General features: G+C 37.6%; 1 protein-coding gene across 1 annotated transcript in view; it reads right to left on the bottom strand.

The window, feature by feature from the left end:
• The window catches only part of ascc3 (activating signal cointegrator 1 complex subunit 3), a 66,876-nt gene that overhangs the window by 19,767 nt on the left and 34,959 nt on the right, over positions 1 to 12,150 (bottom strand). Inside the window, exons 23-32 of the mRNA XM_086038457.1 lie at positions 10,105 to 10,203; positions 8,954 to 9,122; positions 8,149 to 8,369; positions 7,214 to 7,299; positions 6,564 to 6,730; positions 4,760 to 4,905; positions 3,288 to 3,408; positions 2,114 to 2,256; positions 1,172 to 1,309; positions 658 to 778 (exon numbers count right to left, since the gene is read on the bottom strand). Coding sequence (XP_085894583.1) covers positions 658 to 778; positions 1,172 to 1,309; positions 2,114 to 2,256; positions 3,288 to 3,408; positions 4,760 to 4,905; positions 6,564 to 6,730; positions 7,214 to 7,299; positions 8,149 to 8,369; positions 8,954 to 9,122; positions 10,105 to 10,203 — 1,411 coding nt within the window. The remainder of the gene's footprint in view (positions 1 to 657; positions 779 to 1,171; positions 1,310 to 2,113; positions 2,257 to 3,287; positions 3,409 to 4,759; positions 4,906 to 6,563; positions 6,731 to 7,213; positions 7,300 to 8,148; positions 8,370 to 8,953; positions 9,123 to 10,104; positions 10,204 to 12,150) is intronic.

Here is a 12,150-nt window from a genome sequence, read left to right on the forward strand (position 1 = left end):
TTGAACAGCATATTGTAACGAATTGGGTTATCTGTGTTGTGCTCGGATTTGTGTGTTGTTGAGTTATGTTTCCGATGTTCATGAATGCGTACTGCAAGTGAGTGGAGCAGCGGGGAAAGAAAAGCGCGAGCAGTTGTACTTGGATTAATAAAAATGTGATAATTAAACCATGTCTGACGGCGTGTTCCTGGAAGACGCTACAATATGATAAATGTCGCTATTTAAGTTTGACGTTTTTGCTCCCTCGTCTAAGAAACATTCACAGTCGGATGATGCCGTGCATTTTGGACGTGCTACAGTATCTGCAACATAGCCGCCAATCTCATGTAGCAATGTCGGCACAGAACTTTGGGACTCCTCCGCGTACCTTTCCCCATCGGCGATTTTAACAGGAAAGCCAGAATGTTCCCAAACAGGAGACCGCAGTGTACCGGGGGACCTTCGAGCTCTGGCTCTTTTCTGGCTCTCTCTTTTGTGCCGCTACCCTCCTCTCCCGCATGCAACAGTCAGTAGCGCCCGTGTGTAAGTTTGCACTAATAAGTGGACCGAACCGAACGCAAGTGGACCGAACCGAACACACCATACTGAAACGTATTAATACACCCACGTGTACCGTTACACTCCTAAAAGATATCAAACCTCACAACAAATTTGTACCTGTAATGGGGTAGTCCACATATCGTCTGGTTTTTCCATCATAGTATTCAGTTCCTTTGACAACTACCAGATGAGCAGGGAAGTTCACTCCCCACGCCAGAGTGCTTGTGGCAATCAAAACCTGAGAATAAGAAAATTGAGGTCAGTTGACAATTGTTAAATCCTGACACAATCCTGTGAGCAAGATCTTTGGAATATGTGACTGACAGGTATGTTTGGCTGTCCAGGTGTAACCCAATACATAGACGTTTACAGAAATATCATGTCTGCAAATTGAAATGCAGAAACAAACCAAACTAATTGTTAGCGTGCCACTCTTCCAGTTTAGGGGTCAATTATTGCTCTTACGCATTGATACCAATGTGGACTTAACCTACCATGTTCCCTTGATGCTTTGTGTAATTTTGATTATATTGTCTAAATATGATTAATTTACCTTTCAGCCAGCTTTTTCTAGTGATTATACTACACATCATTTTCAAGTTAAGCCTGGTGCATTGTCGCAAAATTGTACCTGGATCTTGCAGTTGACAAATAGTTCTTCCACAGTCTTTCTGTCTCGTTCATGCAGGCCGGCGTGATGCATCCCGATTCCAAATGCCAAAGTTAGCTTCAAGTTAGAATCCCGCACGGTGGCAATGATGTCTTCAATCTACAGACAGCCCAAAAAAAGCCACAAAAGTCAGAATTAAAATTTGATTTTGGTGTCTAATTACCGGTAACCTGAGATAATCTAATTGCAAGTCACTGTCAACTTTGCTTTAAATGTACTTGCACATAATGAAGAACAGGGGTAAAAAGTTAAATAACAGTTTGTTTACAGAAAAAAAATGGTGTTTGAAGTTCCACATTATCACTACACTACTTGCACAAATCCCTAAAAGTTGTCAAAAAATGACTGAGCTGTAGAGATATGTCAGGGAAAATCTACAGACTAATCTGACAATCTCAGTTTGTTCAAAAGTGTCAGATATATTTTGTTAGTTTTAAATAACAACTTGAATGTTTTACAACTGATTCGCTTACTTTACTGAACGTGAACCAAACCAGGACCTTAAAACCAAGGTACATACTAATCTGTGATTCGATTTTTATGTGGGTTCACCATTAAAACCTTCTCTTTATCTACATTGTTGGGACATTTACAATGTCTGGAAGTGAGCCACTTCACAAATCTTTTACATGGGTAATATGTAACACACTGCTGTTAACTTAGCGTCCATAAAACAGGGTCCATTTGCGGGCAAACAAACAATTCAAATGTTTAAAGACAAAAGAATACTGTATATCTGCACCACTTTGCCTGCCAGGAGAAAGTGCATGCGTGCGTTTCCGTTTTATTGTACCATGAATACAAGTTATGAATGATCTAATGCATGCGCCTTTCGTGTTGCTGCACTTGAACAGTGCATGAATACATGAGCTCAGCTGTGATATCACTGGTGAAGTAAATTACTTCTCTCTCGTCCTGATGCAGCCACTGTTTGGGGTTGTCTTCTGTCGCCAGGTATGCAATGAGGTCCAGGGCTGTCAGTCTGGTTTGACGTCGTGATGAGACAAAGATCAGCACTGGCTTAGCTGGAGAGTGACTACGTATTGCTGTGAAGATAAGTGCCCCAAGTATATTAAAGTTGATTTTTATATATATATATATATATATATATATATATATATATATATATATTTTTTTTTTTGTAATGTAAGACAAAACATACTCTTTTGCATAGAACATATGAATTTTTTTTACTTGAATTGGTCAAGAAATATGGAAGGAGGTGTGAGTAATGTGAAAAGTCTCTTAATCTGAAATTGTATTTTGAAAAATTAAAAAATGGGACTGATAACCCTGAATGAATTTTGAAGTTCAAATGGTTTGAATGTATTCGAGAAATGTGGGAGGTGGGGGAATATTGTGTAATATGTTTTAATACGGGAATGTGATGTGTCTGGTCTTGGTAGGTTAAGAAATACGTAAACTGAACATTTTGCAGTTGTAATCCTTGGAATCGGTCTGGAAATAAGGAAGGTGGAGAGAATAACGTGTAATAAGTCTTATATCGCCAGCCTTTTAAAATAATGGCCAAAGTCATATTTTGACAAAATTTATTTTTCTGCCCTAAACAACTCAACATGCTGGCCACCTTTGCTAAAATCGGCTGCATCCTAAGTTAAACAGATCATTCAATTGTACGCCTTAAATGAAATTATTAATACATATAAAATACTTCAGAATAAGGTTCCGTTTTTCATGTTTTCTGAAAAAAATGAAAAAATTATTATTTTAAGATGGTGAGGATATGTGAATTTTATTATGGGAAAATTGGGAACGTTACAGTGTGTGTGGTAAATGTGGGAATAGTTGAGGTGAATATTTTGAATTTGGAATGGAATGATGGGGAACTTTTTTGTTGAATGCGTCATTAAGAATGAATGGTTTTCTTTTGGTGGAAAATGTGGAATTCTGGGAAAAATGGGAAATTCTGGAAAACGAAAAATAACTGTCCTGAAATGTCGAGTGATTTCAATTGGTTGAGAAGTGTGGACATAGTAAAATGCTGAAAAAGTGGGGAGGTGAATAAATAATTTTGTTGTAGAATAAAGCTCTTCAGCAAGAAAGTAGTCGGATGTACCTTGGAAGGTGGGCTTGTTCATGGTGGCCATGCGGGGGCAGTAGTGCTGTCCCGGGAAACCATGAATGTGAACCTCCAGCGGTACAGGGCGAACAGAAGGACGGAAGTTAAACAAACCCACCTGTCAAACAAAAGACAAGAAGGGTGTGGAGAAAAGTGGAAAGGGGAAAACAGAATGTATAAAATATAATGTGAGCAGCTGGTGTTACAAAGCCCCATCTGGTAGTAATGTGAGGTTTCTATCACTGTCATTGAGAAACCGAGCCACAAATTGCTGTAGGACTGGTGCTATAAAGTCTGAAAGCTTTATGGTGTTGATGGATTTTAATGTGTTGTGGTGGCGTGCCTGTTGCGGTCTCAACAACATTGAAATCAAAGTGTGATTTAGGATGCTGTTACTATCATGTTTTGTCTTTTTGTGTGCATTGAGTATTTTAAATGTACCAATAAAGAACTGTCCCATGAACTACAAATCAGCCCACCCAGTACTGAGAGCAAAAAGTAAAGCAGATTCAAGGAATTTAATCATGGGCAATGACCCCATCTTGTGGCCGGACTGAAGACTCATCTCCACACCTGCACAAAATTGTTTGTACCCCCGCATTTAATGACTGAAAAACCCAAGTGGTCACAGAAATAACTTGAACCTGACAAAATAGATAACGAAATAAAAAATTAAGGAAAATTAACCAATGAAACCCAGAGACTGATTTGAATTGTGGTTCAACAGAATCTCATGTTCAGCAAGGAACAGGACATTTTGTAATGTTCCACCTCAGTGTGTTTGCTGTGTCCGCTACTTAGACAGGTCAAATGCAGAGGTCAAATTTTGTGTACGTGTGTGTGTTCTTCTTCTAAATTTTTTCAATCTGTTCCGCTCACAAAAAATACAGTATCTCTGGTATATATTCAATGGCAAGCGCACAAAGTTCAATTTATACTAACCCCTTGGGATACATTATTGACCATTTTATTCTGAGACTTAGTGTTAAAAGGCTTATGTAAAAGAAACAATGTGAGTACCTTAAATATTGCTTAGTCAGGTTTAAGGTGCCCACAACATGAATGCAGAAAGTCCATAAGATCATAAGATATTTTAAAGGTTTTTACCTGCATTACCTTGGCTAGTAAGGTAATGCTGAAGTTGAGGTTATGCTACACCAAAATGACGTCCACAACCCTCACTCAAGCTTGAAAGACGTATACACACATGAGAAAGCATTTTGGACATTCAATATTTCACAAATGTTGGTGTGAATAATGATAATAGGTCATTTTGAGATAGCAAATTTCAGATACAGTATCTAGGGCATTGATTCTTAACAATGAGACTGTGGGCCTTAAGCGCCACCTAAAAGTCTGTAAGACACATTCAGTTTGCACCTGTTCACATCATTTCGTGGTACATGTTTTACATTTAGACCAGCAGAGAAGGCTTTGCTCGCCCTGACCGTTCACCTCTGGTTCATTACCTGAACGATTCCCAACCAGTCAGCAAGGTCTCGCGCATTTGCCAGCGCAGTGGAGAGACCAACAACTCGAACACCTTTTGAGGTGTGGGAGGAGATGAAGTTCGTCCTTGACACAATGACTTCCAACACTGGACCTCTATCTTCCCCTGCAATCACACAAAATATTCTCCTTATAATTGAATAGTACACAGTAGAGTGATACTATTGGAGTTATTATCAGGAGTACTGTTTAAATGAACAAAATTGCCACGCATGCAAAAGTTTTGGCCTTTAATTTCAGATTTTTTTTTTTTTTTTTTTTACATGACTTTTTAACACTCAAATGTCTTGGATCATCACCCTCAATTTTAATAAAATAAATGAAATGCATGAAATTTTATTTTTTAAGGGAAAAATAAATTAAAACTGGCTCCTGGACCTATTAAGTGATTGTGCCATCATTGGTAGCAATAACTGAAATCAAGGGTTTAAAATGGTCTTGGTCCACTCTTCTTAGCAGAATTGTTTTAAGAGCCATTTTTGTGTTTATATTTTAAAAGATACACTTTTTGTGCAGAGTATGTGCAAAATATTCCATTGCAAGTGAGTGACAGTGACTAACAATATGTAAGTGGCTGCTGCTTTTAAATCCTAAAACTTCCCAAAGCTGTTCTTCTTAGTTTAAAATGCCTTACTTTAACCAAGATCTCGCTCCACATTGTGGACATAGGTAGAATCCGGGTCGGTTGTTAAGTCTATCTATAATTTACTCAAATGTGTGCCCATGGATAAATTAGCCTTTACTCATTCTGTTATCAATTGTATTAAAATCTATTCAATTAGATTAATCAGACATCAAACGTCAAAATGAAATATCCGCACGCAAAGTAATAAATAACGTTTCTGATAAATTGGTTTGGATAGTTGATGCACAGACAATATTTCAGGTTTCTATTTTATGCAATGAAGTTCTTGTACAAATGTCTTCTCTTGCTGACGTATGGGATGCCGTAACAATCATAATTGTTTTCTGTTTAGCTGTGTAGCACTATTTTATATTAATTTTCTCTACAGACACTTATCAAATTGCCTGCTATTTTACTGTTCAAATATGGCTATGCTCCACTTTAACGCGGTTCAAGCGAGACTTCTATGAAAATTGTACTCAATCACCCAAGAACTTAATTCCTGTCTTTCACGATAACACTAGGTCAGCTTAGCAATTAGCATGGCTTTTCCATCTTTCCCTCTGTTAATTACTCCTTGTTATCCCTTTGTGAGAGCGATAGTGAGTAACTTATTCGCCATCACGGAGGCTGTGATTACTGACTGAGGAGTGAAACCGCAATGCGTTTATTTGTAGTATTATCCAGCCGAAGCCCGTTGCTAGCTAACTGCTGTGGCATCTCGCCTCGACCTGCCGATTAGCCACCCGTAGGTGACCCAAGAAGGCCAGTGAAGCTTGATTAAAAAAAAAAAAAAATCAAAATCTGTGATTCTCAGTTTTGCTATTCTTTGTGTCTTGATTAGGCTCAAAATGTAAACTGCTATGTGAGCCTGGTGTAGTTTGAAGGAGTACGCCTTGCCCTTTTGTAAACAATTATTAATTCTTGCCCAAAGTAGGAAAATTCATTATTTGAGTTCACCTATCACATTACTTATTTATTTTCATTGACTGCTGGATTTAATTTTGCATCATAACTCTTTTATGTATGATAACTGTGTATTACAATACGTGTTTTTCAACTGCATTTACAGACATCCTAAAAAGCAAGAGGGGGTGATTAGTAAGGTGTCTTTAGTAATCCTTCCAATTCTTACATACCAAGCAGGTGGATTTCGTCAATGATCAGGATTGCTACTTTCTGAACGTAGCTTCTGTTTTGCCAGCTTCTGCTTACTCCATCCCACTTCTCCGGTGTGGTGACAATGAGGTCAGCCTGTGCTATAGCTCTCATATCTGGGGTCACGTCACCCGTCAGTTCCACCACTCTACACATAAATGAAGCACAGAGAACACTTGAGACTCCTCATACCTTAGATATAACTTGTATAATTGGTTTATAAAACAGTTTCCTTGCTTCTTTGTTTAAATATACAGTTAATAAAATTAAACCATGGAAAACATTTTAAGTGATAAACACCTTTTAATCTTTTAAAAACAAAACAAAAAAAAACTTGACACCTTGATTATACACTTATAATATTATTAAAACTTAACACCCTGATTATACATATAAAAAAATAAAATGATCAAATGCTTACCAAATAAACAAATGCATACTTTAAGTAAAGTATTTACAATTATTAACAATTTTCTCATGTCATTATCGTGATTTGCTGCAGCCACATTGTTAACTAGTTTACAGACACACATAAATGGCAGCTTGGATGCTGAAGGTGTTTAGCTCATTCTGCATTATAGGCCCAATTTCCTAAAAAACATTTACGTGAACTTCATCTCGCCAAACTCACTTTTTTCCCAATTTCTCTTCTATCCTGACTTTCCAGTCCTCAATTCTCTCTCTGACCAGAGCTTTGAGGGGGGCAATATACACCACCTGAAAGCACACAAAAAAAAAAAAAAAAAAAACACACACACATACATTTTTGAATAAATGAAATCAGTTTGTTTTTTTGGGCTGCAACTATCAATTATTTTAAACTAAACCCAAATGAGCCCAAAATATTGCTCATTTTTTACAAAGTAAAAGCAGATGTTAATCACAAAGGTAAATCAGTCTGCTTTACTGTCATTTCCATGAAATGAGCTTCGCTTCATAATTTCCCCCCAAAACTGTATTTCTACCTCCTACCGAATTGCTTCACTGTAGAAATGCATGGACCACATTTACTTCTGTAAACACTATGTCGTGAGTGACGTCGTCTCTACTGCACATGCGGGTCACTTTGGAGACGCATGTGTTCACAACACGGTCTAGAGACCGAGTTCGCATTTATAATGTAAGATGAACGCTTACACAAAAAGATTAGATTTTTTAAAAAAATCGAAATTGAGCATTAAGACCTGCGGTGTGAACCTAGCCTAAAAAGCACTTTCACAATTGGCGGTGACTGTGAACCATCTCACCCACACTCTGGCACCGCGCGTGTGGGCATGCAATCATATTCAGATATAATTTGTAGTATTATATAAAAGGTTAATAACCCTTAAGTGTTTATATTGTTATTTTGACATGTGGGATGCATTGGGTCATCTCCGTTGCTACACAAACGCAGTGGTCCCAAACATTTCTTCCGCCAGGCATTTGGAGATATAATCAAAGCAATGGCAAAAAAAAAACCCAACAAAACTAACAACAACATTTATTGTAGCAGACAGATACTTGGTATATACAATACAAACAAAGGCCTATCTAAAACTGAGACTGGTGGTAAAAATTTCTAACCTTAGAGCTTGGGTACTTGTTGAAGACTCTGAACATAGCCATCTCAGCAGCTATGGTCTTTCCAGAGCCTGTTGGTGCCCCCAACAGCACATTAGTATCAGTGTGATACAGTGTGTGGAAGATCTGTGTCTGGATGGGGTTGAAATGAGTGAACTTGTACAAGCTTTCGTACTCCCGGTGTCCTAAAGCTGTCACCGGCAACGGCTGCAGGTCCAATAACTCTGTGAGGAAAATATAATATGGAAATTGGAAGATACATTTCTGGAAAACTAAATGCGTATACAGTTGTTTCAATTCATTGTCATTCATTGCCAATACAGCCATCACATATCCTCCAAGCTATAATTATAATTACAAAACCCTGACACTTGAAGGAGATTCACTGTACCTCCTCCTCGAACAATTCAAACCATTTCAACTTCAAGTCGCACATTCTCAGTTTATCAATTCACTTAATGCCACAGCACTTTCAGTTCAGCACCTGCTTTTCTGCATTCACACACAATTTCTAAAGAAATCATATCATCTAGTACAGGGGTGGGCAATTCCGGCCCTCGAGGGCCGGTATCCTGCCTGTTGTTCATCTCTCCGTGCTGGAACACACCCGATTTAAATGATCATATAAACAGCAATGTCTGCAGAAGCTGGAGAACAATTCTGATCATTTGAATCAGGTGGGTTGCACCAGGGTGACATAGAAAACATGCAGGATACCGGCCTTCGGGGCCGGAATTGCCCACCCCCGATCTAGTAGTTCAAGTCTGTTTTACTAGTTCAATGAGGTTTCCTGTACGAAGTAGTGTACCGGTGTGCGGGGGGTGTCGCTCAGGCAAGATAATGTTCTGGAAATTGATGATGCAGATAGCTTCGGCACCAAGCCAACGGTCAGACACTGCCTTGATGTAGTACTGAGAGGGTAGAGGTTCAAAGATGGGAATGGTAAACACGATGTGCTGGGGTTCTCCTGTTACCACCTAAATAGAGGAAAGAACACACAAAATCTCTCTTACAAAGAAGAAAACAAGATACACACTTAAAATCCTATTTTCAGGACAATGGATTTACAGAAGGTTCAAAGGTAGTTATATAGAGAGGATAATTAGGGACGTCACAGTATCCAAATGTCCCCATACGATAATATCATGATATGAACCTCATATAATAATTATCACAATATTGTGGGGAGGTTGCCGATATGTAAAAAGCTCACAATACTACATGAAAGCTCATGAAATTATAAAAAAAAATAATGAGAAAAAGACCTCATATAACCCCACCCCCGCCCCCCCAAAAAACAACACAATTTTCTATTTCTGTACATAACAGAATTCACAAAGAAATAGAGTTGGCCAGTCATAAATATAAGTGCTATCAAATTAAACTGCAGTAATAAACTAACCACCAGAGGGTGCCGGACTTTTTGAGACCCTCAAAGAAATGAAATATGTCATTGGGATATAATGAATTAATATCGTGACATGACGACTATATATTATGGCAATTTTAATATTGCGATATTAACGATATTGCCAATACTGTAACAACCCCGGTATATTTCAGTGTAACTTATTGGCATACAAGTTATTTTTGACTGCTTTTGGAAAACAAGAAAAAAACCCAAGGGGTTCAGTTGCCTCAACTCAACCTTTGCAATTACCATGACTTGGGTGAGAATTTACACAGGCATAAAAATAAACAACTACATTTTTTATGAAGAACATTGGTATTTGTTATTGATAGTGATATGAAAATGAGTTAAAAATGACTTGGACCATTTGCTACGAACAATATCATTATATTTAGTTCCTATGGACCAAGGGTGAACCAGGGTATCTCTACTCAAAAAATATGCTCAATAATTGAACTTCTTGTGTTGATTTTTGTTTGTTGTTTATTTAGTTTAAAAAGAGTCGTAATAATCTAATCTAATATAATTTGTGTTGTCATAAAACCAACCTGCTTTTTCTGGAGGAGGAAGTACTCAGAGTGGTAGATATGATCATTGATTGGGTCCTCCACCCATAACCACCACGGCTCACCGACAGACCCATGTACCTGAACCATTGAAGAAAACAAAAAAGATATTAGATATTGTATTAAAGCACGGAGGGGACGGGGGGACATCTCCGGTATATGTTGTCCCTTTGAATGATGAACCTGAATTAATAGATGACTTGCAGGTATCAAAATAGTGACATAATGGTAAGTTGTAAAAACTCATATAAAACTAGAGAATGCAATTTCTGGAGGAATTGCATGTGAAGGCCAAGACTCTGAATTAAAACTGCGGAATGTGTTGCAATGACACTGAATAGAGTGGAATGGATTTGAATGACCTTGAATGATATAAAAAATGCTGAAGGGAAGCAAGATAAGAGGAAGCCGGGAAACAATGAAAGAAGGAAGTCAGGAAAAAAAAGTGAAACAAGGAAGGAATGGCCGGGAATTGAACCCACAACCTCCAGTTGAGAAACAACTACGCTACCACTGAGCCATTGCGCCTCCAATATAAGAATGTGAGTTGAATGAGTGAAATGTTGTGAATGTGCCATTCGGAATGGTGAATTAACAAAATTGCCGCTTAATTAGGGCCACCTAATCTGCTCCGGAGTACAAGTCGCACCAGCCATAAAATGCATTGTAAAGAAGTAAAAAACATATAAGTCGCACTGGAGTATAAGTCGCATTTTTGGAGGAAATTAATTGTGGTCTTAGTACACATCATTTCCACCAACCTACGATGGTAACATTTAGCTAACATTCACTCATGTAGCATACAAGAAAGTTACGGTAAGATAACTTTAAACTCACCAAAACGGTTGTAGATCGATTAAATAAGTCTTTTATTTATCCCCGACCGTGTAGAATGTTTCCAAGTCTCCAAAAGTATTTATGTATTCGGTCGTAATTATCTCTTTGTTCTCTTCCCCGCTCTCAGCTCCGTACGTGTGGCTGATGCAAGACCCCAGCGAGTGTCTTAAAGTAACAGTACACTATTTTGTATAGATGTATATTGATATACAGTCAAGTTGTCTCTATCATACTATTTTAATTACTTATCAAAATGTTAGATTTTAACCGTTTAAATTATTCATGCATTTTAATAGCTTTTAAGATTTATCTTTATGTTTCTTTACGTGGGTTACAATAAGATGTGAAATGACATACACTATACAAATTATTCTGCCCGTTGTAAAGTCAATATGTAATGCAGGTTTATATGCAGCCTTAGAATAACATATGTGTTCGCCTTCACACAACTAATAAAAACAACCAGCCAAGAATAAGAAATTAATTCACGCATCAAAAGCAAAACTAACAGATTTTTATTCATGACAATGGTGTAATTCCTCAATTGCAGACGTTTCTGAACATACAGTTTCCAGAAAAGGTATGAGACCATATGGAATTATCAGGATTTCTGCATAAATTGTTCATAAAAAGGTCATCTTATCTTCAGCTACAAGTACGTTGAAAAAAAAATAAAAAACATCTACACCACCCATTTGTTCGAATACCATTGTTTTGTAATACAAAAAATAAGAACAATCAATCAATCAATCAATCACATTTTATTTATATAGCACTTTTCATACATAAAAATGCAACTCAAAGTGCTTTAAAACATTCAAAGCAAAACATAGAATTATCTTCAATCAAAAGAAAAGATAAATTATTTAAAAGTTGTTGAAAGCCAAACTAAAAAGGTGTGTCTTGAGCTTCCTCTTAAAAATATCAACAGTCTCTGCAGACCTGACATCCTCTGGCAGGCTATTCCAAAGGTGAGGACCAAAATGGCTGAATGCAGCCTCGCCATGCATTTTGGTCCTCACCCTTGGAATAAATAAAAGGCCGGCGCCAGAGGACCTCAGGATCCGCGAGGGCTGGTATGATAAAAGCAAATCAGATAAATAAGATGGCCCAAGACCATTAACACATTTATAAACTAATAAAAGTACTTTAAAATCGATCCTGAAACACACAGGGAGCCAATGCAGCAAT

Source organism: Filicampus tigris, chromosome 8 (genome assembly GCF_054856515.1).
Source record: "Filicampus tigris isolate MCC_2025a chromosome 8, RoL_Ftig_1.0, whole genome shotgun sequence".
Taxonomy (NCBI): domain Eukaryota; kingdom Metazoa; phylum Chordata; class Actinopteri; order Syngnathiformes; family Syngnathidae; genus Filicampus; species Filicampus tigris.